At 47.3% G+C, this 27324-nt stretch overlaps 1 protein-coding gene across 4 annotated transcripts in view; it reads right to left on the bottom strand.

Moving 5' to 3' along the window:
• Positions 1-27324, bottom strand: part of LOC105471365 (plexin A4) — a 451592-nt gene that overhangs the window by 382051 nt on the left and 42217 nt on the right. For 2 of the 4 annotated variants that reach the window (XM_011723816.3, XM_071094493.1), the window contains exon 2: positions 3697-4970. In XM_011723816.3, coding sequence (XP_011722118.1) covers positions 3697-4884 — 1188 coding nt within the window. In that variant the 5' untranslated portion in view covers positions 4885-4970. Of the gene's footprint in view, positions 1-3696; positions 4971-18434; positions 18532-27324 lie in introns of those variants that run through there. The other 2 variants (XM_071094492.1, XM_011723817.3) reach the window with 2 other exon arrangements.

Genomic DNA, 27324 nt, shown 5'->3' with positions numbered 1-27324 from the left:
ACAAACTGGGGCCCTGACAGACCCTCTAGGACCCCCCTCATACCCATGTCCTCATGAGATCCTTAGAGTTACTTGCAGATACTAACCCACTTGTTTTGGGAGACCTCTCTCCACCCAGGCTGGAGAAAGCCAGGACAGGGGTAAAGCACGGCTCAGAGGGCGAAGGCAGAAGCTGCTGCTCTCATACTCCACTGACATCAGAAAGCCCCAGCTGCTTCCCCAGCCTCCACACTCCGTGCCCACTCAGGAATGTGCATTTGCAACAGGCCTGTTTATGTCCACAGCAACACATTCCCATGAGGAGGCCACTCCTGGCCAACCAGCCCTCATCTCCGATGGGAGCACGGCCAGCCTTACCTGATTCACCTGAAGTTGAGGCACCGTCGAGCTCTCTGGGGGCTGTGGGTCAGCAGGTTCCACCCCCATGGCCCAAGACTTTTCCCTCTGCCCAGTCCTCAGGCCTCGGCCTGCCCAGTGCTCTGTGGATGCTTCCTGGCACCAGGGGCCTTGTAGTAGGGGTTCTTCCCATTCCTTCCTATCCCCCGAATGAACATAGCCAAAGCAGGTGCTGGGACCTTATGAAGGAGGCAGGTGGCCCGGGAGTTATGCGGATCCCGGCTCTGAGTTCTGGAGGCGTGAGTTCAGGGGGAAGAATATGGGTCTCAGGATATGAAAAGGGCTAGAAAAGCCTGAACAGCCACATGAGAGGAGCATTCTAACTTAGAGAGCTGGTACAGCCTGCAGCACAGTTGACATTCATTGCTAGTCAAATCCCTTCTTCAAGTTTGTAGAGTTGCAACTATGATAAAACCCACAGGGAACCCCTTGCCCTACAAAACACAAGTACTAAAAGCCAACCTCCTGGGCCTTGCCCTGCCCTCTGCCATCTTCCTACAACAGGAACACCACAGGACAGAGGTCATCTGGGACTGAGTTCCCACTTCACAGGGCTCAAGGGAGAGTCAGACTCCATGACAAGCAAGAACTCCAGAGTTCATCTTGTTCATCCTCCACCTCTAGGCAGGAAGGGAACAGGAAAACTAAACCAACAGTCTTGTAAATGGGTTGAGGAAGAGCTGGGTTTGCAAATGGTGCCATTGTGGCAACACAGAGCCTGGCCTGGCCGATGACGCATGAAACACGTGTGGTCTGAGCCGACTCCAAATGAATGCTGGAGCAAAGGAACTCAGGTATCTGCCAAATCAAAGGAAACTGATACTGTGCATTAAACGGCAGCCTGGCCTTTCTCAGACTGGCTGGAGAGATAGCCCCAGCCCTGTGCAGAGTTTCTGGCCTCCTCCTTTCTACTCTTAGCCCTGAACTTGCCTGTAACTTGAAAGGACTAATTAAAGCCAAAAGAAAAATCAAAAGCTTGTTATCTGGCTCCATTACTCCCCATCCTGGCATTAGCGTGTCTTGCAAAGCTGTTTCCCCTCTGTTCTCTCCAAGGCCACCACACAGTGTTAGGACCTGCAGCTCTGCAGACTTCCATGATGAACTTGGCTTTTTGTATTGTGGCAGGAAGCAAGGGCAGCATGAACACTTGCCCACGACGGACCCCTGCAGCTGATTTTTCTCCCAGGAGCATCACCCAGAAAGTCAGGGTTTGAAGCAAGTTTTCTACAGGAAACTGTCAGAGATTGCCAACCCTTCTGGTCTCAGAAGAACTAGTTGTTGTTTAGTAAGTACATGGCCTAAACTTGCCATCTTCTAACAGGCCTGCATATGTGTGCATGCTTGTGGGGAATTTATTACATGTATGCATGTGTGGGTAACCTGCAGGTAAGGGGGATTCTCTTCAATTGCTGGCTCTGTCACTCACTCCTAACATGTGTGACCTTGGGCAATTCATTCACCTTGCTGAGTCTCAAGGTGCTCAATGTAAAATGAAGTTTTAGGCCAAGGCTCTCGAAGGGCCTTCTCAACACCAGCATTCTAATATATCTCACATAGACCCATGTTTGAGTGCATAATAGACATATGTCCAGCACAGCCTCTGTCATTAGCTGCCTTCATTTGGGAGCATTCCATGCCCCCACAAGTTCATAGCCCTGTCTCATGGACTCTCTTAAGTGGCTCCTCTACTGCCCTAAACAGAGGGCTCCAGGAGGCATTCCCAAAGGTTAAGTCACCTGCTAGGAAGGCTCAGTAGATACAGTGGAGTCCCCTCCATTCTCTGGTCTGGCTCTGATTTGTCAAATTTTTCCTGCCCTGCTTGGTCCATAGCACCTCTCCTGTTTCCTTTGTGACATCAGGGGACTCCTGGCTTTTCAAAACCTCCAAGAAGAGATGACATCTTTTAGTTTCAGCTGGCCCAGTGCCTGGAAGACTTGACAGTAGAAAACAGGCTGAGCCTAATGCCAGGGCACCATCTTTCTCCTCCCTCTTCCCTACCTCTAACCCAAATCCCAAAGACCAGAGTGATGGCCTCTCTACACTCTGGCTGGGGAGGGTGCCAGTCCCCTCTGAGATCTGCCTGGGACATAGTTATACTTTATGAAAGGAAACTAATGCTTTTTTAAACAACCAAAATACATTTCCTAATATGGAACTCCACCAAAGTTTAAGGAGTCAAGAATCACATCAGTATGGATGTGTACTTCTGTCTGATGGATACATTTTCCTTTCTTCTTCTCCCCAAATGAAAATTACAGAATTGATGTTCTCAAAGTAGGTTCATAATCTTTAAAATGCACAGTTACAAAAGGAAAAGGACAAGAGCACAGAAGATGCTGATAGCTGAGCCTTCCAAGTCGCCCAAAGAATGATTGTGAACAAACAGGACCACTGTGAAGAGGAACAGAGTCCAGCTACAAGAAGGCAGATGCTTTTCATGGTGCGGCACACGTGAGCTAGGCTACGACAGGCAAGAATCTGTGTCCCTGCTTCACCTGGGGTCACCCAGCAAGGCCATACCCACAGGCCATGCAAAGACCCCTAAGCCAACCCTTCTCCTGCTCTCCCTCTGGTTCCCCGCAGCTCTCCCATCATCCCATGCTGCTCTCGGGCTGCTTCCTGACTTTCTCACGTCTCTTCCAAGGCACTGTACACACAGAAGATGCTCAATAAACATGATTTGTCCCTTCCCATCCCTTTTCTAAGTTAGCTTTGCTTTCTCTATGTGTTCACTGCACTCTTACCTAACTGTGCTCTCGTTTTAGCATTTGCTAAAGACATACGAAAGGCTAAAAACACACTTCTCCTGAAATTCCATATCTATCCCAAATGTAGGCTGACTCCTCACATTCTCCTCTTCCCCTACCCTGTGGTTTTATTCTAAGCTCCCAGGAAGGTTATTTGCAGGCTTGGTGAGTACAAAGGGCGTATACACATCTTGCATTACAGCACACTATGATCTAGACTCCAGCCATGCCCGGTCCCTACAACATCCATTTGACACAATTCCTACCTATTTCCAGCACTCCCCCTCATAACCAGTGAGCCAGTATGGGGCAGAGGAGAGTACTCTGATGGGAATTTATGTTTTAGTTCCCACTCTGACTCTTATACACTCAATGTCATAGTTGCAGAATGTTTGGTGACACTCTGGGTCCAATGAGACTCAGAGATGGTATGGGATATATTCGCCTCATCTGCAAAAGGGGAAGGATGATACACACCCCATGGGGGCTACAAGGCTGGGGTTCTTATCCTACACTCCCAACCATCCCCACCCACAGCCCTCCCTGGACTCACCGCACTGCTGCAGGGGATGTCCTTCACCTTTAGCCAGGCCAGGTCCAGAGTGCCCTCGCCCCGGTAACAGGACTGCAGCCGCTCCTTAATGCGATCATTGATCTGCTTCAAGATGAAGATGCACAGGGCTGACTCATCCAGGGATTTCATTTTCCGCTTCTGGCCCTTGGAGAAGACGGTGAAGAGCAGGTCATCATCCGGATGGACTGCAAGGGTCCTGCCGAGCATGGCCCCCGCTTTGGACAGGTAGGCGGCCTGCAGAAGGCGGTACTCCACCCCACTGCGCTCACAGCCAATGGGCACCTCTACATAGGAGTTGAAGGCTGTGTCCTCCTTGCAAAGCCTCACGAGCTTGGATGTATATACCTGCTCCTTGGTGGTGGAACCTGGTGGAGACACCATCTCAGGTTGGAGGGTCAAAAAGTAGACAAAGTTGCCACTGCTAAAACCATAGACATAGTAGATGTCAAAGTCAGGGATGATGGTGAAGGTGTCTGAAGGGATCTTAATCATCGAGGCCACAAACTCATCATGGAAGACGTATGCGAACATGCCATCCGCCTCAGAGTTCTTGGTCAGTTTCCGGCTAGAGATGGTGGGAAAATACTCAGGCTTCCCATCCACTGCCGTGGCAATGAACAGCTTGTCATCCAGGTTGCTGTAGGAGACGATTACTCCAAAGACTGAGCCACTCTCGTTGACGCCTGACAGATAGTGCTCCTTCTTATGATAAGGCTCCCCCAGCTTGAAGAGGTCCTCTAGCCTCAGCAGCTTGCAGATGCCTTGGTACAGGCTCCCACAGGCAATCAGCCTGTTCTCCTTGTAGTCTATGAGGAGCATCTTGTTGACATTGTTGGTGGTGGTCAGGGGCTCATTGCAGGTCTGGACGATGCGGGGTGGGTAACACTTTGGGTTGTCCTCATCCGGCCCTGTCTCATGCGTCACCAAGACCTTCAGGTCGCTGGAGAGCTTGTAAATCCGATTGACAGCCCCCAAGTAAATGTGTCCTGTCCTCTCATCCACCACCAGGTGATTGAAACCCTCGGTGGGCTCCCCTCGGAATGTGACAAATGACCGCTGCTTCTGGGACAGCGGGGCTGGCTGCCGGGTGAGCAGAGTGGAGGAGCCCATGCCCACCATGAGGAGGTGGGAGAGCAGGCAGGTCCAGTTCCAGGGCATGGCTTTCATGGCAGAGGCGGGTCCCAGTGGCACAGCAGCACTCAGGCACGGTCGTCCCCTCGGAGGGCCAGGACTCAGCAATGCAGTCTCCCCTACTGGAGAAAGGAAAGACTATGAGCTGGATAACAGCGCCAGCAGCTTCATTTCACCCCACGGCTTGTCTGCCTGGGCTTTCAAAATGTTCTGCACACACTGAGCAGAACTGCACTGTTGGGGGTGCTGGAGGCTGACTGAGTCGACCCCCACCACAGGCATGTGACACAGTCAGAGCCGGGTGGCAGCGGCCCCAGGAGGACACATCAGTAATGATAATGGTGGTGATGATAATGATATGATAATAATAGCAGTGATGATGATGATGATCATGATCAACAGCCATTATCTACTGAGTGCCTGAATTTGTGTCAGACACTGTCCAGCACTGTCACCCGGGTCAGGTGCCACCAGCAGGCAGCATCCACAAAGACTGGCTGCAGGAGAAGAGGGAGGGAGGGAGGGCAGGAGGCGGGACTGCCTGCATTGGCTGCAAGCTTTGTCCCGTGTTCCCCACAGCAGGCCTCTGCACACAGTTATTCCATCTCCAGGCTCTCTGAACCACTTCCTGCTGGACCCCATCTGGCCGTAGAGGTGGTAATGGGGACCTCACTATTACTATCCCCCCATACTACACTGCCTCTTAAAGAGCCACACTTTTATGAACAGCGTCTTTATTAACCTTTCTCAAAGGACCAAATTTGTGTGTGCTGTCTATTACCTGCTGGGACCCTGACTGGTAGACCTCCGAAGTACATCCTATCGTATCCACATTTTACAGCTAAGGAAAGCAAGCTTAGGGAAGTCATGTAACTTGCACAGCTATAAGTGGTAGAGTAGCTCCAAATATGAATGGCGTAAATGTGCACAGGTTCACAATCTTAACTGCTAAACCATCTCAGTTCACCCCAGCCTTGCACGGATGGGGCTGTACCGTGGTCCCTGTGAAATGCAGCAGAAGAGTTAAGGTTGATCCCTTTGTGGGGGCTGTCCATTACAGCCACTACCTCTGGTTCTCTGTGTCCGTACCTACTACGGCAGGAGAAACTTTCCTCTGTGCCTCCTCTGCCGAAGGAAGAGGCCAAATTAAAAACCCACATCCTCAGTCTCTTCACACTGCAGCAGCAACCAGGTCCTGTGGGTTCGCTGCCCAGCCCTGAGCCCTAATGTCATTTTCACAAGGCAGATCTTGGCTTCCTCCCCTAGCAGGACCTCCTCTGAGAGGTTTTCATTAAAGGGAGAGAAAAAATGCTTTGAGAAGCGGTCAAGAAAATAAATAAACAAACAAATACAAAACTCCCCAGGGAACAAGATCACCTCCCATCCTGAGGGTCTCTTTCTATTCAGGATGCTTCCCGTGTATGTTCCCATTGCACAGCTTTATGTTTCTTCCAGTTTGGGAGAATTCAGGGCAGGAATTGCCAACGTCCTATCTGGGGGTACCTCAGCTCTGTGGAATTTTTCTCATTCACCCCCAAACACCTCAAAAGTGGAGAATGAGAAGAGGTAGACCACTAAGCAATGGAAAATTCCCCAGCAGGGAGCAAACACTAGGTTAGATGGAAACCAAGAGAAGAAGGAAGAAAACCAAATAAAGACTTTGCATTGTCAGTCAGCAAACTAATGAAAAGCACAGGTCTTCTCCAGTCAATATCCGAGGAGGAAGACTGGTTAGTGGAGCACACCACAACCAAGAGCAGTGCTGCAAGCCAAGGGCCTTCATTCATTCACCTGTGTGGTCAGTGTTTGCTCAGAACACACACAAAATGTGCAAGATGCTGTAGGGCCCAAGGATCAGATTCTCAAAGAACGCATAGTCACATCAGGCCAATACCACCAGAACCTGAACTGATGCGCATGATGAAAAGTCACGTGGCATACAAGAGAGTGCTTTGGAAGTTCCTAGGAGGAGGAAGACTTCTAAGTTGGGGTGAGAGAGAGCAAAGAGCAGGCTGCAGCAGGCCTTGGGGAGGGCATGGAATTCGGGCTGAGCTGTGAACTTGGAGAAGACAGGCAGAGCACGAAGGGAAAGGCCTTCTAGGGGAGGGGTCTACATAGCAGAAGCGTGGGCATATCACATGAGGGTGTGTACAAGGAAGAGTACGTCTGGAGAACACAGTTCATGAATGAATCAGGTGGAAGATGAGGCTGAAAAGAGAGAGCTTCAGCCTTGCCAGGATATCACTGGCAAGTTGAGACTGAAATGCAAAGTGTTGAAGAAAGAAATGAAATTGTAGAGGAAAAGAGCAAAGGCCCCCAGAGAGCAGCCTCTCTCTTTCCATTTAGCCTTAGCCTTTGCAGAAGGAGAGTTTGGAGCTGAGGGTCTGTGAGCACCACAAGGGCAGGGCTGGGTCTGTCTCGCTCGTCAACACATTCACAGCTGGACATAGAGAGGAGGCTCAACAACTATTTCCTGACTGACAGAAAGAGGGGCTGGAAGCATAGAGGCATATCAATATCTGTGGAGCATTTACTGCACCCCAGAGCCCATGCAAACACTTTCACATAGCTTGGCTCACATAATCCTCACTACTGTTCCCTGGGGTCAGAACTGTCTTATTCCTGTTTCAGGTGAGGAAACTTTAGCTCTGCAAGGACACTGGTTAATACGTAGCACAACTGGGTTTGAAGTCCAGGTTTCAGTCACCGCAAAATCCATACTTTTCTAGAAAAGCACAATTCCAGAGCCCAGAAGATAGAGCACTTAGAAGCCCTTGTTAACTCATGGAAGCCCCAAACAGAAATCCTGGGATATCACCTACCAGTATCAGGAGAAAAACAAAGTCCTGTCTGACCCTCAGGGGCTAAGCTGGTAGATAACACCGATCAGGTGAGTTCTGTGGTTTACCTCTGAAAGTATTAATGACTGTAAAGCAGCAGCCACATAGAGCCTCTGCCCAGCACAGTTAAGTGCTTAGGAAATGATAGTTGCTGTCATTGTTATCGTTAGCAAGATTAAAATAGCATTAGAAAGATTAGGATTATGATAATGAGATGGTACTTGGTGGTACATCTCAAGATGAGTGATGAAGAGTCAAGATAGTTCATCTTGAATTTCTTGTGCAAAGTCAAATTCCTATCAAAGACGAATCTATACGTTTTTTATCTGAAAGGGATAATCCAGTTTAGTGTTTCCCAATCCCTGATTTTAGAGACAAGGAAGTGGAAATCCAAGAGGTCAGATGAAATTGCAAGAGGTCACACATTGAGTTGAAGATGGTGTAAGATCGGGTCTCACACTGTCCGTCCCACGCTCTTTCCACCACCCCAGCCTCTCTTCTGACTTTATGTGAACTCACTCCAGCAGCTGCTTCCAGCCTTTATCTGAAAGAGACTGCTCTTTGGGCACCATATGCTCTGCTGGCTAACAGGGCTCTCAAATCATCTCTGCCAACAACCAAATTCCAGCAGGGCTGATAATCCCCCTTTCAGACAGGCAGGTGCAGGTTGGGGCTCAGCCACCAACTTTTCTGAGGAGGGAACTTCGCACAGTCTCTGTATCACAACATGCCATATGCTGGGGAAAGTGTGCGTACCCCACAACCTGCCTTACTGTACACACACATGGACCCATGGCCAATCAACAGCTCTCTAGTCTGCAAGAGGCGAGATGAAGAATCCTATAATTATGAATTTACTGAGCAGAAAGGTGCCATGGCTCATTCTGCATCTTCTATTAGGCACTGAAATGAGACACAGTTATGCATCTCAAACACTTATCGCCTCATCTGGAGATGGTGAGATTACTACACCCGGAGAGGAGGGGGGCCCACAGAAACAATAACATGTACTGGGAATAACCAGCCTCTCATTTTACACACCAAGAAAGGGACTGATTAGGAAACAAGAGAGAAATGGAAGAGAAAGGGGGAAAATAAGGATGCGAGCTCCAGCTTGCCTCACCGAAGACCCCACAAGGCACCACCACAGAAGTGACCCCTGCCCAGCTTGGGACACACAGATATGCAGAGCCACCAGCCCCCTGCCTCCCTGAGCTGTCTAAGGCTGCTCCAATCTAGCAAAGCAAGAGTTTCCAGGGAGGTTTCCCTTCCAGGACGTCAATTCTTGTAAGCGGTAACCCCAACCTAGGAAACCCCCACCCCAATTTCAGAGCCTACCCACCATTTCACTCTCAAGTCACCATTTAGCTAGTATCAAAACCAAGTATTGGAAATTGCATTCGGCCCAACTCTGATCCTTAAAGGCAAGTAATGGGACCAAATAAGCTTCATGATTGCCCCGAAGGATTCATTGAACTACGGAGGGTGGGTAAGAAGGCAGGAGAACCGAAAGACCCCCCAAACCCAACCCAAACACGCCACAGTTTTCCCTTCTTTGAAATCAGATTTTAATTCTGAGTAGTCTCAGGGGAGATGGGACTCATTTATAGAGGCTGATCATCATTTTGATTAAAGAAATTGGGGCTGTCTTTGTTTTAGGCAGCAAGTTTCAAAGAACTGAAACTAATTTTCGTGAAATAGCACCATCCTCTCAGATTCCTGAGTGGTAGAAAGGAAAGTTATTATAGAGTCGTTTAAAATAGCAATTACCCTGTGAAATTACTTTAGAGTTTACAAAGTGTTTTCATGGATATTACCTTGTTCTGCATTTCTTGTTCATGACAATCCTGTCAGGTAGATGAGGTATTTATAAGTATGCTCTCTAGAAATAAGGAAACCGAGGCATGAACAGGTACAGGTCTTGGCAGAGGTCACACACAGTCACTTTGGGCATTGGAGAGCTGAGCTCTTCAGGCCTCACTTGGTTATTCACAATACATTCCCTGGCCCCTTGGACAGAGGCCTGGTCCTCAGACCTTTTGCTACGGGGTAATAGGATTCTCAGAAAATGTGTCCTAGGATAGCACTTCAAAATTCATGTCACAGCACACCATGAACTAGGTGAGTCACAGGTGCTTTTTTTTGAGATGGAGTCTCCCTCTGTCGCCCAGGCTGGAATGCAGTGGCGTGATCTGGGCTCACTGCAACCTCCACCTCCAAGGGGTTCAAGCGATTCTCCTGCCTCAGCCTCCCAAGTAGCTGGGATTACAGGTGCCCACCACCATGCCTGGCTAATTTTTGTACTTTTAGTAGAGATGGGGGTTTCATTATGTTGGGTCAGGCTGGTCTCGAACTCTTGACCTCAAGTGATCTGCCTGCCTCAGCCTCCCAGAGTGCTGGGATTAAGGTGTGAACCACCACACCTGACCAGGTGCTCTTCTTAATGAAATAAAATAGAAGGGAAAATATTAGTATGTCACATAGAAAAGATAAGCACTGTTTGGTGAGACTTTTGTTTTACCCACTATATAGCAAAGTACATACTGAGTGTGGTGTAAGTATGTGTGATGTAACTGGGTCCCTGGGATGGTTAATTTTATTTGTCAACTTGGCTGGGCCACAGTGCCCAGATAGTTGGTCAAACATTATTCTGGAAGTTTCTGGGAGGGTGTCTTGGCATAAGATTAACATTTAAAGTAGTCGATTTTGAGTAAAGCGGAATGCCCTCTGTAATGTGGGTGGGCCTCATCCAATCAGTTGAAGGTCATGAATAGAACAAAAGACTGGCCTCCTCTGAGCAAGAGGGAACTCCACCAGCAGATGGCCTTTGGACTTGGATACAACATTGGCTCTTCTCTGAGTCTCCCATCTACAGGCCTACCCTACAGGTTTTGAACCTGGTGCCTCCAAAATTGTGTGAACCAATTCCTTAAATCAATCTCTCTGTCTCTACACAGACACACACACACACACACACACACACACACACACACATATCCTCTTGGTTCTGTTTTCTTTGAAGAAGCCCAACTAATACAGTCATGGTCAAAAAAATTTGAAACACACTTTCAGAGACAGTGCATACCTGTTGTTTTTGCTGTCATTCATTTATCCTCTGGGCATCTGTGCCTTTGCCCTCTCTCAGCCCAAACACTTCTGCTGGAATTGACTCCACCTCTGGTTCAGAGCCTGAGCCACTCAGCACAGAACAGGGGTGGGGAGGGCAGAGTGATTGGCTCAGCAATGAGAAACTGGTTAAATCAGGTCTCTGACAAGCAACAGGCTTTGGATGGGGATACTGTGGGAGAAAGTTCTAGCTCTTCCACCAGATGTGACCTTGGAGAAGCAAGGGCCTAAGAACTGCTGGTGCCATCTTGTAATCACAGGGGTGGGAGCAGGGGACAGGAGCCTGAAAGAATGAAGCCAAAGTAGTGAGAAGAGCAGAACTAAGCCAAAGGATAGAGAGTACTAGGTCCCAGGCCTGACGACATCCTATAAATATCTCAGTTGTGTCCACTGAAACCAGCTCTATGCCTGTACTTTCAAAAAAAATTCCCCTTTTGCAGCAGCCAGTTTGGGTTCGGTTTTCTGGCACTTGCTAATATAAGAATCCTAACCCACACGGAGAAAAATCCCAAAGAGTACAGTGTCTCCCACCACAACCTCTTTAATAGACTATTATTCCATGGGTTCAAGTGAGCGAGCCAAACAGATCTGTGCCTTCCACTGCCCACAGAGATAAACTACGGTTTTACAGATAGTGAGGCATAATCCCAGGTGACGTTTGAGTGTGTGTGCATGTGTACGTACCAACTTTCAGAATCAAACACAACACTTCCCTATCTGCCGAGCATTTGCCTTAGGAGCTGCACCAGCAGCCCTCTTGGGAAGTCTTCACCAGTTCACGCCTCCGTGCCCTGAGTTAGACTCACTGTTCAAATGAAGCGTTCTCTGATCAAGCCACTGGTCTAAGACGCCCCTACTATATATTAGTGCAGGAACCAGTGCCACCAGAGTCTCACAGTTTACAAACTCTGTGATATTTGTCCATTGATGCTATCCCCTAGTCTAAAAATATGAGCTCCTCGAGGACAATGATTATATTTTACCCCTCTTTTCTCCAGTTCCAAGCTCAGAGCCTGAAACACGGTAGGTATATAATAGATGTTTGGAAACATGTGAATAAATGAATGAAGGAATGCTCCATAGCAGAGTATATGAGATGCCAGTGGGTATCACGTACGGCTAAAGTACAAAGTAAATCTTGGTGCTTCAAGTAAATTTTTGAGCCAGTCAGTTCAAACAGGGACCAACCTAAAAAACTGGCTTATAAATACTTAAAATACTCCATTTTGTCCTTTTAAAACATGCGTTCAAATGCATCAGAGAAACTACATCTTTCATACATGATTTACATAGAGACCAACCGGTCCACCAGCTGGAATATCATAAAAAGTTGTCTTGTGTTAGCAAACTGGACTTTGAGACCCACCGTCCTATGCAGCGAAGGAAATCAGTATGGACCTGGTTGAACAGAAGAAGCTGAGCCTGAAAATAAAATTGCAGATAGAAAACAGACAACAACAGAAAACAGCCACAATGCAGGAGATGCCAGTTGCTAGAAGTCAGCATGCACTCACGTATTCAGCCAACGACTATTGATGGAGCACATACCACATAAGGAGTTCTGGGCTGGGTGAAAGGGTAGATACATTCCACAGCAAAAAAACAGTGTCCCTGCCAGGAGCGGTGACTCACGCCTGTAATCCCAGCACTTTGGGAGGCCAAGGCAGGTAGATCACTTGAGGTCAGGAGTTTGAGACCAGCCTAGCCAATATGGTGAAACCCCATCTCTCCTAAACAAAAAAGAAAATTAGCTGGGCATGGTGGCACATGCCTGTAGTCCCAGCTACTCGGAAAGCTGAGGCAGGATAATCACTTGAACTTGGGAGGCAGAGGTTGCCGTGGTGAGCCAAGATCGCACCACTGCACTCCAACCTGGGTGACAGAGCAAGACTCCATCTCAAAAAAAAAAAAAAAAAACAAAAATACACATACACACACACAAAAAAAAAAAAAAAGAAAAAAGAAAAGAAAAGAAAAGAAAAAGAAAGTGTCCCTGCTCTCCAGAGGCTGAGGCCCCTCTAGCTGTCCCACTGGTAAACTCTGTAGATCCTCCCCTTCCCAGCTCCTATTAGAAACCCAGAACTTCATCATCTCCCTTAGTCCTTCCTACAACACTGTACAACAGGTCATTTCATCTCAATTGTGCAGGTGGGTTGGGAACAGGAAGCTAACTTTTCACCAAAAACATGGGCTTCCCTATGCGTGAGGCTGCTGGTATGAAGTCAGTGAGAGGTGGCCACCAGCGATGGATGACATTTCCCAGCCTCTCCATTTCCACATGGTATTCAGGTGTGACTGTGTGAATAGCAAGGTTATGGTGACATTTCCATGCCAAAGCAGGGAAGAAATAAGTGTGTCTTCTCTACAGTTTCTTTCACTACCCAGCTGTATAAAAAGGACCCTGAGGCCCTATAGGATGGTGGAGCCTCAAGATGAAAGATTTGTGCACCAACCAGGAACATCAGACAAGAAAGAAACCTTTACTGTGATAATACTGAAACTGTGGATTTGTGTATGAAAACAGTTAGCCTCACCCTAACTCACAGGCAGAAACATAGCAAGCTCACCGCAACTCAGAGCTGGGATTCAAATCTAATGCTGGGGGGCTGCAGGTCTCTGTTCTTTGTGGTACATCAGGCTCTGGCCCTAGGAAGAGTTCTCTTTAGATGTCAGCAGCCCCCTCCCTTATTCCCAAAGCCAGGTGGCAAGTAGCCAAGCCCAGAGAGAGAGGAGACGGCCAAGCTAACATATACAGGATAGAGAAATCTTCCTGCGTGATGGCCATTTCCAAGTTTGGGGCCCAGGGAGGCAAGTGTGTGTGCAGCTGAGGGCAGTGAGGGAGTTGGGGAGCAGCAACAGGCCTCATTTCCATTTCATCTAAGAAACTCTAAACCCTCATTGATCCATGCAAACAAAATGGACACATGTTATTTGTAGATTTCTACCCCAATCCGCAATCCATGCATTCAGAATAGCATCTTCAGTAACACTGGTATTTTTTCATGTCTGCATTGTTTTTACTTTCAACTCTTGGATTCTAGAAGAAGGAGCCATGAATTATTTTACATCTTTCCCTGGAGAATTCTATTTACACCCATCTAGGGCCCAATCATGCAGCTCACTACAGTCTGGGGCCCGTGACAGACAACTGACCCCATGTACTTGGCCACCTCACTGCAGCTCCATCCGTTCCGTCCTTCAATGTTACCCCTGCCCCTTGTTGCTGGCTATCTCAGAAATGAGTGTCACATTCATCAAAGGAAAGAGCCAGAGGGTAGGGTTGACACAGCACAACCCATCACTACCACTAGGGGGAAAAGTCAAGTCAAAGCAACTGTTTTCCCAAGAGAAGGTCACTGCTGGCTTTGGGCAGTCTCAGTGTGGGTGGGGCTTCGTGGGGTCAGAAAGCAGCAGTCCAGCAGGGGCCATGGGAGCCCTCCTTCCAGTGTGCTTCTCTCTGCCTCTGCTTCTATTCTGAGAGATGGGAACTGTGAAACTGATGACTGGTGGGAGGGCTAGAGAAAAGTACAAAAGATGGGGAAGAGGGAGTGATAGAGGGCCAGGCACTGATGTAGAGTCTTGGTGCCACCAGGCAACAAGCCTGGTCCCAGGGAAATCCAGCACCAAGCTCAGCTACGCAGGGTTCCCTTCATCCTTACTTCCTAGTTTATTAACAGGGGCTGAGGAGAAGTGATTACCATGGACAGAGCCTTTGGACCCAGCCTGGAAGAAGCCTCTGCAGGAGGCTGAGCCTGTGAGCCTCTCCATTCAGAGATCAGGTCCCAGCTGGACCTCTGAGGCATTTATCCATGGTTTCCATGCCTTCCTTCCTTTCCCTGCCCCAGGACTCCTTGTCCTTGGCCTGGAGGGTGTTCCCTCAGGGTACAAAACCACGTCTCCCTGGCCAAGTCTGCCGTTCCCAGCAGAGTCGAGCAGGACCTCCAGCCGAGGCCCAGGCAGCCCCATGTGAAACTCTCCATTACCACGTGGAGATCGCCTTGAGATTCCAGGCACTGTGCCTCGGGGCGGGGGAGTCGCTAGGCAATGGCTTTCTTTACTCCAAGTGTGGCAGCGAGGCTTTAAAAACACAGCACTCTCAATAGGATCCTGACTTGGGGAGGATAGAATCCTAAACTTCTTTCCAGCATTTCACTTAAAGAAACAGTCCAGCCAGGAATTTGGAGTCAGATGCCCCAGCTGGAGTTGGCGTCAAGACCTGCTCTACAAAATGGCACAGCCTGGCACCTATGTGGTCACTGTCTCCTACCCAGCCCATGAGGAACACCCTATCCAGGGTCTGTCCACGGGTGCTGGCTCCTGGTCTCCAAAGGGGATCCACTGGCCTCTGAGTGCACAGAAATGGGGGCACACCATGGAAAGTTGCTAAGCTGCAGCAAAGGGAGACTTGCTGTCACTTCTGCTGCCCCAAGACCTGGGTGGACATTGTGGCCACAGGAAAGGGGCTTGGGTGTCACCACAGGCTGGAGATAGTCACCTCTCCAGGAATCCCTGTCTCGTGCATGTGGCCTGAGGCTTGCCCAGCTGACATTTTCATCAGGACAGGAGGCTCACTGCATCCCTGCCTGCCCCTCTAACCTACACTCCCTGTAGCCTCTCCAGCTGCTCTGGCCTGGCCCCAGTAGGCAAAGCCACATTCAGTGGTCTTCACCCAAATGAGCTCCTTGCTGTCCTTTCATGGTCAAGGGAAGAAGTGGGATGTTCTTAGCTCACAGCCAGTCACGCACCAGCCAGTGTCACGCACCATCTCAGGATCGCCATGGCTGAGGATACTATAGGCATCAGGAATGGTCATTCTAACCAGACACATCCTGCTAAGTGACAGGCCTTCTTTCTTGTTGCCTCAGTTTCCCCATCTGTAAAATGGTGTTTCTGGAAATAGGACGGGGAAGAGAGATCACCCAGTTTCTTCTTGTGCTAAATCCAGAGTGAGAGTGAAATGTTGTGGCTTCACAGAACACAGGCCATCATTGAGGCTGGGAAGTTTCCACAAACGGCCTTTGTGGAGGTGCAGGGCAGAGTCACGTGATGTGATGATTACAACACCCGGGGGTGGTGTTCACCGGGAGACAAAAAGCTGGTGCTGAAGTTTCTCTCCAAAGACTCTTTGCATCTTTGCTTAAGTTGCCTTTTTAGCTGCCTGAATCTAGGCTGTGGGGAGCCTCAGGAGTGCCTGCCAGAGTTGAATTCCACAGCCTGCCCTCAGAGAACTCTGGGTACTCATCCGTTAAGTGGACATAAGTCACACGCTTTGGAGTCTATTTTCTCCCTCAGATAAAAAGGACCAAGCACATTCTTAACAGCTCAGGTGTTGGCCCATTTCACTGAGCCTGACAAGCAAGTTGATCTTTCCAGGAAGGGCCTTTGCTTCTTCCGGCCTCTGAGGACCTCAGTCCACAGCAGGAGGCCAGCAGGAGGCTTCCAAGCATTGAAACTCCCCCGCCCACCCAAGGGCTTAATTTAGACCCCTCGACAGGTTGACTCTGCCAGCATAATCTGACCCATTTCATTTCCTACCCATAGCAAGTGAGAAAAAGAAATGGAAATATTCCCTTCCGCAGACTGGTGTGGAATCTCTAGCTAGACTTTTCTAACTGTAAAAACAGTCAGTGGGTTTAGAAATGATAATAATACATGCAAGGTTCTGGAAAAACCAAGTCGAGAGTCCACACACTCAGATCCTTGGGCCTCAGCAACTCTCCGGCCACCCCTCCACTCCTAAAAGGCCTGGCCACCCCCACCAGCCCCTGTCACAGCCTCCCCAACAGCTCAGCCACCTACCTTCTAACCCCACAGAGTCTTCACTCCAGGAAGCCCATAATCCCACCAAACATTAGCACTGCGGGGGAGCATGCTATTTGGGGCTCACTCAGCCAAATGACAGTGCTTCTGTTGTCACTAACATCTAGTGGGAGCGCCTCACTCCAGGCCCCTCTTGTCCCTGTACCCCCTCTCTTCTTTCTCAATTCCCCGGAAAATCAGGAAGTGAACAGTTGTCTCCCTTGCTGGTCTATATTCATGTAATTAGTGCTATTTAATTCCACGATGAGCCAAAGCTCATAAAATACAAAACATATTTCAGCTGTGTGCCGAAAATCTTGGCAGAAATCTCCGCTGCAGCCGGAAGCTGAACAGAGCTATATTTGCTCCTTTAAAAAAAAAAAAAAAATTCAGAATGACTGCAACAAAGTTTTGGAGCCAGGCACTACTACCTCAGAATATGTAAGGGGGTAGCAGAATAGAGGATTTTAGGACATAAAGTTTGGAAATAATCTCTATTACTATGACAACACTAAATTTAAGAAATATTTAGTATTGATCAAGTAACAAGTGTAATATATAGTGTACATGCCAGAAGAACATGTCATACATCATAAAGAGGTTGTTTTGGGCCCACTCATTCCTTACTCCCAAGAATTAACATGTGCTTTAAGGCTTTGGGTCCCAGTCTCCGAGTCATCCTGCCTCTCCCACTGGGCACACACCTGTAAGTCAAATGGCCAAGGAGATGTGCAGTTTCTGTCAATGATTCCAAATTAACTAACACACCCCCATCTCCCAGCTCATTTTCCCCTCACCTCTGCACTGTGATGAAACCTCACCCTATCTCTGTGTTTGTGCCAGCAACACATGGGCAAGGAGCAGGAAGTCTCATCCCCTTCCTCCCCAACTTCACAAAGCTGGGCATAGAAGGGTGAAGCACCGGGGACGCCATCCTCTCAGGTACCCGTGACTGTAAAGTAGATGTGTCCTCAACAAGCCAACCTCTACCCCTGAAATCAACACCAGGCCCTCTCGCCAATACTCCTGACATAAGAGGTTCTCTCTCATGGCACCCCTATGACTTGGTCATGCCCTCTTCCTTTTTCAGGTGACAGGAATACAGAAAGAAGCATGTTGGTGGAGGGCCCAGGGCAGGGCCAGGCAGAAGAGGGATTCGTGTTGGATGCTGCTGACATCCCCCTTTCAGGACCTGCTGTGTGTCCATGGGGAAAGAGAGGCCATGAGGTGGACTGAGGTGTGATAAAGGGTCAGATCCACTGCAAGACGCAGGAGGCCTTTCAGTAGACTCAGTAGCTCTTCTGAATCCACTCTGTGGATCAGTTCCACGGACAGAAACACAGCATGCTCCATGCAGAGGGGACAACACCTGCCAGCTCCCACTGCCCTCCTCCTCTTATGCCGCCCGAAACTCCATCATCAACACAGCCATCACTACCTCTCATTGGTGGAACACTTTGCCTTCTCTAAGCTCCTTCATAGGCAATAAACCACTCATGGCTTCAAACATACATGACCACCCCAACCCAACCCATTAGGGTCATTGCTGAGGCGTGACTTTGGGTGTCACAGAATCTCATTAACTTGCCCAAAGTCATACCTTTCTTCTGTCTACACCTCAGGTCTTCTGTTGATCTGATACTTTCCTAATAAACTTCAAAACTGGCTGGGTGTGGTGGCTCACGCCTGTAATCCCAATACTTTAGGAGGCTGAGGCAGGCAGACTGCTTGAGCCCGGCAGTTCGAGATTAGCCTGGGCAATCTGGTGAAACCCCATCTTTACAAAAAATACAAAAATTAGCCAGGCATGGTGGCACATACCTGCAGTTCCAGCTCCTCAGGAGGTTAAGGCAGGAAGATCACTTGTGTCCAGGAGGCAGAGGTTGCAGTGAGCTGAGATTGTGCCACTGCACTCCAGCCTGGGTGGCAGAGGGAGACTCTGACTCAAAATAAATAAATAAACACACCCCAAAGTCACTCACCAGAGTCATCACTGGGGATTGTATAGCAAAAGTGAGAAGGGAAATTGATCTAGAAGGCCCATAATAAATGCACAGATGTTAACTGGGAAGAGAGAAAAGCCTTCTAACCTGTTCTGGCCTGTCACCTTGGTAGGCCTTGATAACTTGTGCACAATGGAGCTCAAGGAGGTGGCACCATTGGGCAGGCTCTCGAGGGCCAAGTGCTAGTCTGAAGAAGCTAACCAGCAGGCAGGGAAGATGGCCCATGTCTTCATGCATTCATTCACCAACACTTATTCAGCTCCCTAGACTCTACACTGGGAACCTGCATTCTGGGGGTGCAGCAATGAGTAAGACAACAAAGTTTTTGGTCTCACGGAGTTGACATTCAACAGCGAGGAAACACAATAAACAAGAAAAATAACTATTTTCAGATAGTGTTAAAACCTAAAACAAAAAAGAAGCAAAGTCATTTGCTACAAGATAACTGTTGCAAGCATGACCTCAGAGAGACCAACCCTGGCTTCTGTAGTTGGAATAGCCACGGTTGGTATCTCTGAGGTGATGCCTGCAGGGGGACTGAATGGCCACAGGGAGCCAGTCATGCAAAGATTTGGGAGAGGACCTTTCCAGACCAAAGGAAATGTAAATGCAAAGACACTGAAGCAGACTTGGCACGGAAAAGGCAGAAGGCCGAGGGGCTGGAAGACCCAGATGAGCATGGAAGGATGGGTGATGGGGTGGGAGAGAAGAGAGACAGTGGATGCTGGAGGGTATATTCCAAATGGCAGGAAAAGCCATGAAAAACTTCTAAGCAAGGGAGTGACATAGTCAGGGTCTATGGCTTGCAAGCTCCGTCTGGCTGCTGTCTGGAGAATGGATTTTGGGTGGAAGAGGAGTTCACTGAGGAGAGACAGCAGCCTGACTCAGGTGACAGTGTCATTAAACAAGACTGGTTGCTCCAGCAGGGGTTGCTGGTGATGATGGAAATGAGGGGGGAGGAAGAGAGGCACTTAGTCACACCTCCTTGATTTTTGGATTGAGGGTCTGGGTGGGTGCTGGTACCACTTAACTGATATGAGGAAATCAGGCAGGGGAGCAGAGAAGGCAAGAGTTCTTTTTAGGATGTCAAGGGTGAGGTTGTCTAGAGGGCCCACCTGGCCCAGGTTGATGCTCAAGAGAACAATCAAGAGAGGTGACTCACAGAGAACCACACTGTGTGTTCTGCAGAAGGCATCTCATGTAAATGCTCCCAGGAGGATGCTAATGTCATCCTCATTCTCTGGATGAGAAGCTGATTCTCAATAATTACAATGAAGTGAGGCTAAGATACCAACCTAACCCTGCAAAAAGCCCCATAGAGATGGGGACCTTGTAACTGGGATGGGCCCTGGGTAGATGCAGAGATTGTACCAGGGTCCTTGGCTGGAAGAAGGGGATGTCAATGAAAGTATTTTACCTGGGAACCTATAATTTGATGCTTATTTTTTGTGAAAGAAGAACTACCACTGCAAAACTTCCATTTTACCAAAGGGAAATTACAGATGCTTATGCAGTACAGACTACTTTATAAACTTCATCAGTTCCCAAACAAAGTTAATAACATTAAAGGATTGAAAATGAAAAGGGGAAACAGCATTGATCATATACCTCTTAGCAAGGAGCCCTCTCTTCTCTCAAGTCATAAAGAGTCTCCTGGGTACTCCGTTACGTAAACCAGTGAAGGGCTAAAGGCCAGTCTCAAGGAAATTAGGCTGAAATCAAAGTAACTCAGACTAAGGGCAAGACATTTTTTAAAAAGACATATTAACATGTTTAAAACTCGTGATAAAATATACATTACATAAAAGTTACAATTTTCACAATTTTTAAGCATACAGTTCAGGGGCGTTAAGTATATCCATGTCATGGTGCAACCATCGCTGCCATTTAACCTCCCCAAACTGAAACCCTGTACGCATCAAACACCAACTCCCCATCCCCTCACCCCCCGCCCCTGGCAACCTCCATTCTACTTTCTATGTCTATGAATTTAACTATCCTAGGTACCTCATATGAGTGGGATCATGCAGTATTTTTCCTTTGTGTCTGGCTGCTTTCACCTAGCATAATGTCCTCAAGGTTCATTCATGTGGTAACATGTAGACAACAAGGTGTTTTTTTGTTTTTGTTTTTGAGAGACATGGTCTCACTGTCACCAAGGCTGGAGCGCAGTGGCATAATCATGGCTCACAGCAGCCTCTAACCCTTGGGCTCAGACAATCCTCCCACCTCAGCCTTCTGGGTAGCTGGGACGACAGGCACAGGCTGCTACACCTGGCTAATTTTTTAAATTTTTGTAGAGTTGAGTCTCAGTATGTTGCCCAGGCTGGTCTTGAATTCCTGGACTCCAACAATCCTCCCACCTCAGTCTCACAAAATGCTGGGATTACAGGCATGTAAGATGCTTTTTAATAAAGATCCATTTTGTGGGGGCATCAGACACTTCTGGGTTTTAAGTAACTCCTGTTTACAGTTGCCAGTTCATGGACACAGGTGAGAAAGGGAAGACCTAGAGAAAGCGTGTGAACAAATGTCTGTCAAGCCTTATTGGGTGAAAACATGTCCCTTTCACCAACCTGCATCTTCAGACCCACAGGATTATAATAATATAGCACTGAGAAGAACACCAGTCCCTCCCAAGGCTCTGCCCTGAGAAGGTCCCCTATTAAGCAAGTATGGACAACACTGCACCACCCTCCTGGGGAGCCATGATGCAAGTCAGTTCACTAAAAGTCCTGAGAGGTGGTGCTTTGATAAGCAAACCCATGGAAGGGTTGTGAACCAGGGTTTCTCACACTTGTTTGACCAAGGAAGCTTTTCTTGCTGAATCCCTATTATGATCTCTGGGAACACTGTTCCATGATACACACCTTGGGAAATACTGGCATGTTGGTTTCCATTCCTCAAAGCACTTTCACATCTATTGTCTCACTGAGTCTTTATAAAAACCCTGTCAAGCAAATTGAGAAACTTAAAGCAATTTGCTTCACTTATTGAAACAAAAACCCAAGCTCTCAAGATTTAGGTCTGGAAGGAAAATCTCTAGGTGAGGAGAAGCAACGAGAGCGACTGGTATAGACTGCATTCCTTGATCTTCCCTTCCTACTGAAGGCTCATGCAAGTAACACATTGCATCCTCCATCACCATGGCCCCATGGAGACATAGCAGCCCTCCCATTAATCTCCTGGCAGATGCCTGCCCGCCTGTGACAACTGCCTTCTCCTGATCCTCTTAGCACAGATGAGAGAGGCCACAATTTTCTCTGATTATAAGAAATCTGACAGGAAAACAAATGTAGAGAAAGGAGGAAGGATAAAATAAGTCTATTTGAACAAAGTGTAAGTTTCTGTTTCATCAACTCCTAGCTCATTCCCAGGCTCAAAGGCCCCGCCAATCCTCACACCCAAATTGCTGATTCTACTTCTAAGGTGCCCTGCCTGAATGGCTCACTTCCTTGCTGCCTGTAGTGCACGTACTCCTGGAACCCCTGTTGGGGCTGCTGTTTTATTTGAGGATAATGACTCTTCTGTCCTATCCTATGGGGTAAGGCTATGCTTGTGAGGGTTGGACATGGCTTCTCAAGAAGGAGGTGAACATTTATGGTGGCAGTCATCCAGGTGGCTCCCAAAGAGGTCACTAGGACTGATGGCACACCTTCACAGGTAGGACAGGGACCTCCCATCCCTCTCTGGTGCATAGTCTTCATGCCTAAACTTTAAGGGGTCTTGAGGGTCTGGCTAGTGGTCAAAGATAGACCCTGCCCCCATGGTGGCACAATGGGTGTTAAACAGGGCCACTCTACAAGAGACACCGATGAAGCAAAATAAACCATAACTTGGAAAGCCCATTGACTTGTTATGGTAACTCTCTCTATTTATTTCACTTTTATCACCCCCAGGCCCTGGATAAAATCCTGTTAAATGTCCAGCCTTATGTTAGCCATGCTCTTAGAAATTAATGGACAGTTGTAAATCCCAACTTAGGATGTAGACTATTGGGAAGAAGCATTCCATTCTCTGGACGCAACATGGCCAAAGCTGCAGTTACTGGCAGAGAAATTGAAATCTTTAGACAAGAGCTGAGGCTGCAGGACCTCAGCACCTCCTCAAGTAGAGGTTCTTCCTCCATTGCCAAGTCTAGAGTCTGAGTTTTATTTTGCTCAGCAAGGTAAGAATTCCCTTACTGAGAAAATCTTGCCATCCACCTCTCAGGAGCTACTCTCCCAGGTACCCAACTGCCTTCAAAGCTTATAGGCATTTTAGGCAGGAATTACCATCCCCATTGAGCAGATGAGGAAAGTGAAGCTTAAAGAGGCTAAATGCCTTTCTCCACATCACATAGATTTTCCTAGGAACCTACAGTGAGTAAGGGCAGCACAGTGTGGCACAGTGTGAAACAGACTTAAAAAAAAAAAAAAGAATTGGAAAGAAATGAAGCAATCTCTAGTGAACGGACGAACAAGGTTCAGTCCAAAGTGAAAAATCAATGAGGCAAAGACTCAGCCTGCAAAAATCGATGAGGCAACGGACCAATAACCTGTATTCCCAGCTGAATTGACACCCAACTGCATTACAGTCATATTTGTATTTGTCCAGACCGACTCCCCATGCCACCTGCCAGCATACTGCCTACATGCCAGACTTAACCTCTAGGCACGTGCCCACCTGATCCAATCTGAAGAGCATCTTCCAACAGCCCTGAGAGGTAACTGATAGAGCCTGCACACAGAGGCAAGAGAACAGAGCCCCTGGAACAAGGAGATAAGGTGACCTTCTGAGAGTTAATTTAGTAACAATCAAGACATCGCATGGAAGCACCAGATACCTGCAGAAACCACATTACAAGGGCAAGGTGTCCCCAGGTCTCCACTGAAAGAGCAGGGAAGTGAAGCCCAATCAGGGTGACAAGGTTTTTCCCCCAGGACAAGAATATAACTTAAGAAGGCTATAATCTAAACAGCTCAAATAAAGAAGGTATTAACCAACTCGGGGTGGTTGGCTCGGAGAACAGAGTAAGCAGCATGAGCACTTGGTTCTTAATCTCATGCCAGCCAGGGAGAGAGAGCTGTGGTTGACTCACCAGGAAGGTGAACTCCCTAGAGGGGCAGCAGTGGGACACAAGGCTTCTCCACGGTGCAGATGACATTGTTCTCAAGAACACCCAGCCTCCTGGTCCCGATCCATGCTCCCCCAAGGAGCAGCCAACCCACCAATGTGTCTTTCTTACTGGAATATTCCCAACTGTATTCAGGAGTTCACCCTCCACACATGGCCACACCCCAGAAGCGGGCAGCCATGATTGGACTAAGCCAATGATTCCCAGCCCCAACCAACAGTCATGATTGGATTAAGCCAATCATGCTGGTCTCCTTTCCCCTGCCAGTGATGAGTTTAGGAACAGCCATGCCACCCAAGCCTGAAGAATGGGATGGAATGGGAAGCCTGCCAGGGGAATCAGGAATGTAATTTTATTGCTCTTTAAAAGAGACACATGTGAGGGAGCACCTCTCTTACTTACTTGTCCACCTGCTTACAATGCCTGGAACTGTGGCAGACTTCTTGTGCCCATGAGGGAGGCACCAATGATGTGCCTGCAATGGCTGAACAGAGAGAAGGGAAGTGCCATGAGTAGGATGATGCAGGGGAGCTGCTGAATGACCAATCTTGGAGCCGCCCAACCTGGGTCTTCTTGTGTGAGGCCACCGTTCACTTATGGTTCACACTATCACTGGGTCCTACCCAAGGTGAAAGCATCTCACTGACTCACCCACTAATCCCTCAGGCTACAGCTGTGCTCGCTGATGATACCTTGCTACCATGAAGACTACGAAGGATGTCTAGGACAGCAACAGCCATTCACCAGCAATGAATAAGATGGTATTTTATCTTAAATATCAATATCCTTGGGAATAGAATGAGTTAGTCCCGAGAATCTGTTCATCTTTGGGTACACACACCAGCAAACCAGCCCCAGTCCATAATAACCCCACCCCGGAAGGCCCTACCTGGCAGCCACTGGCTGCCTTCCAATGCTGGTTGGTGTCATCTTGCTTAACAGCAATCAAAGGGAATAACGGAAATGGCAGAAAACACCTGCTACCTTCTCATCGCCACTCTACCTCACATCTCCTCAAATCCTCCCTACTCTGCATACTTATTTTCATGTCTTTAAGTGAGCTACGTCTTTCTTACCCACCTCATGGTGTTTTTGAAAGAATAACATTAAATCAGCATGACAAATACAAGGTGTTATAGAAATCATGGGATTTGGGATGTGAAGGCTGTGTTGGAAATCTTCTCAACTTACTATGCATTGGATTCACTGGGAGAGCTTTTTTAAAAACACAGATTTCAGCATCCCACCCCCAGAAACTCTGGTCTAAAAGGTCTAGGGCTGACATCAATATTTTTTAAAAGCTTCCCAGACGGGAATTCTTATATGCAGCCAGAGTGGATGAGAACCACTGATAGCCAAACCCTGTCACATGCAGATGAGGAAGCAGGCCCAGGGTTCAAAATCACGCATCTGTTGGCAAGAAAGTCAGGGCACTCGGGGTCTGATCTCCAGAGCCCCAGACTGGGAATCTTCTCATCATGCTTCTGTGTCAATTCCAGGGTATTTAGATCATTATTATTAATAGACATAGAGAGGAAGCGCAGGAGGAAGGACTCCCCAAGGGCCATGAGGAAACTTCTAGGGGTGATGGATATGCCCATTACCTTGATTGTAGTGATGGCTTCACAGGTCAAAACTCGTTCAAATGTCTAAACATGCAGTTTATGGAATATCAATTATATCTCAACAAAATTGTATTTAAAAATAGACCCAAAAGGCAACAAACATAAAGGGACAGCATATTTGCAAATCAACTATCTGATAAGAGTCTAATATCCAGAATACATAAACAATTTCTACAACTCAACAACAAATAGATAAACCAGGTTGAAAACGAGCAAATGACTTAAAGAGATATTTCTCCAAAGAAGATATATAAATGCCCAATATGCATTTCATTAGCCACTAGGGAAATGCAAACCAAAACTACAACAAAATACAACTTGACATCCACTAGAATGGCTATAATCAAGAAAATAGAAGGTAACAAGTATTGGTGAAGATGTGGAGAAATGGGAACTCTTGGATATTGCCAGTGAAAGTGTAAAATGGTTTATTCAGCTACTGTGGAAAACTATTTGGTGGTTTCTCAAGAAGCTAAACAGAATTATCACATGATCCAGCAATTCCACTCGTAGGTACATTCCAAAACAGAAATTCAAACAGATATTTGCACAAAAATGTTCACTGCAGACAACGTTCAAGAGTTAAAAGATAGAAACAACCCAAGTGTCTATCAACAAACAGATGAACGAATAAACGAAATGTTATATATCCTCACACTGGAATATTATTTGGCCATATAAAGAATGAAGTTCTGATATGTGCTACAAATGAATGAACCTTAAAAATATTACACTAAGTAAAATAAGCCAGACATAAAAGGACAAATATTGTAAGAATCTACTTATCTGAATCTCTACAACAGGCAAATTCCTACACAGAAAGTAGAACACTGGTTATCTGGAGCTGGGAGGAGAAGAGAATGGGGAGTTATTAATGGCAACAGAGTTTCAGCTGGGGATGATGACAAAGTTCTGCAGATGGATGACAACGTTAGTTACACAACATCATGAGTGTAATTAATGCCACTGAATTTTACGCTTAAAATGGTTAAAATGGAAAATTTTATGTTTTATGTACTCTACCACCACAGGAATTTTTAAATATAGACACACTGTAGTCCTCTGCCACCCAACTCTCACAATTACTGTCTGTATTTGTAAAACATGTTATAGATTAATTAATAACAAGAAAAAGGCTTATGAAGCTATCATGCACTAAGAACTCTACATGAATTAACTATTCTATTTATCTTAATAGTCTATAAGGTAGACACTATTATGATCTTTATTTTATAGATGAGGAAACTGAATCACGGAGAGCAGGAAATCTGTCCAAGATCACAAAGTTAGTATGTAATAGAATAATGTTTCTCATCTGGTAACTTCCTAGAAATGCAAATTCTCAGACCTCACTCCAGACCTATGGAAGCTGTGTAGATAAGACTGCCAGGTGATTCTGAAGCGTGGTCAAGTTTTAGAACCACTATAATAGAGCCAAACTTGAGTTCAGTTAAGAGCCTGAACTTTTGAGTGCTATGATAAGCAGCAGTTATTCTCAACAAACAGCAGCGGTTCTCTAACTTAATGGTGCATCAGAATCACCGGAGTTGATTCTTGCCTGGAGTGGTTCTCACCTGGAGCTCATCTTGAGTAGGCTGATTTGGTGGGTCTTAAGCAGGGCTCAGTAATTTGCATTCTTAACGAGTTTCCAGGTAACACTCATAGCCCAGGGACGACACTTTGAGAATCACTAATATACAGAATCTCATTATTGTCCACATTTTACAGATGCTGTAACTCAAAATCTGACATTGTAAATCCTAGAACCACAAAAGGGGGAAAGGAGTTAGTCATTGGCTGGGCCTAGAGCCTCAGTCCAAAGCTTTTTTCACTACCGCATAAAGCCATCACCCCAGTGATCCGGATGCTTCCAGGTGCCAACTTGGCACAACCTCCCTCAAAGCCAACACAGGTCTGAAGACATAAAAGACATTTTTACCCATTCCAACAAACTGGCATTAGACTGA

The sequence above is a fragment of the Macaca nemestrina genome, chromosome 4 (assembly GCF_043159975.1).
Source record: "Macaca nemestrina isolate mMacNem1 chromosome 4, mMacNem.hap1, whole genome shotgun sequence".
NCBI lineage: Eukaryota > Metazoa > Chordata > Mammalia > Primates > Cercopithecidae > Macaca > Macaca nemestrina.
Note: the sequence above shows the minus strand (reverse complement) of the source record. Positions and strands in the feature narration are given on the sequence as shown.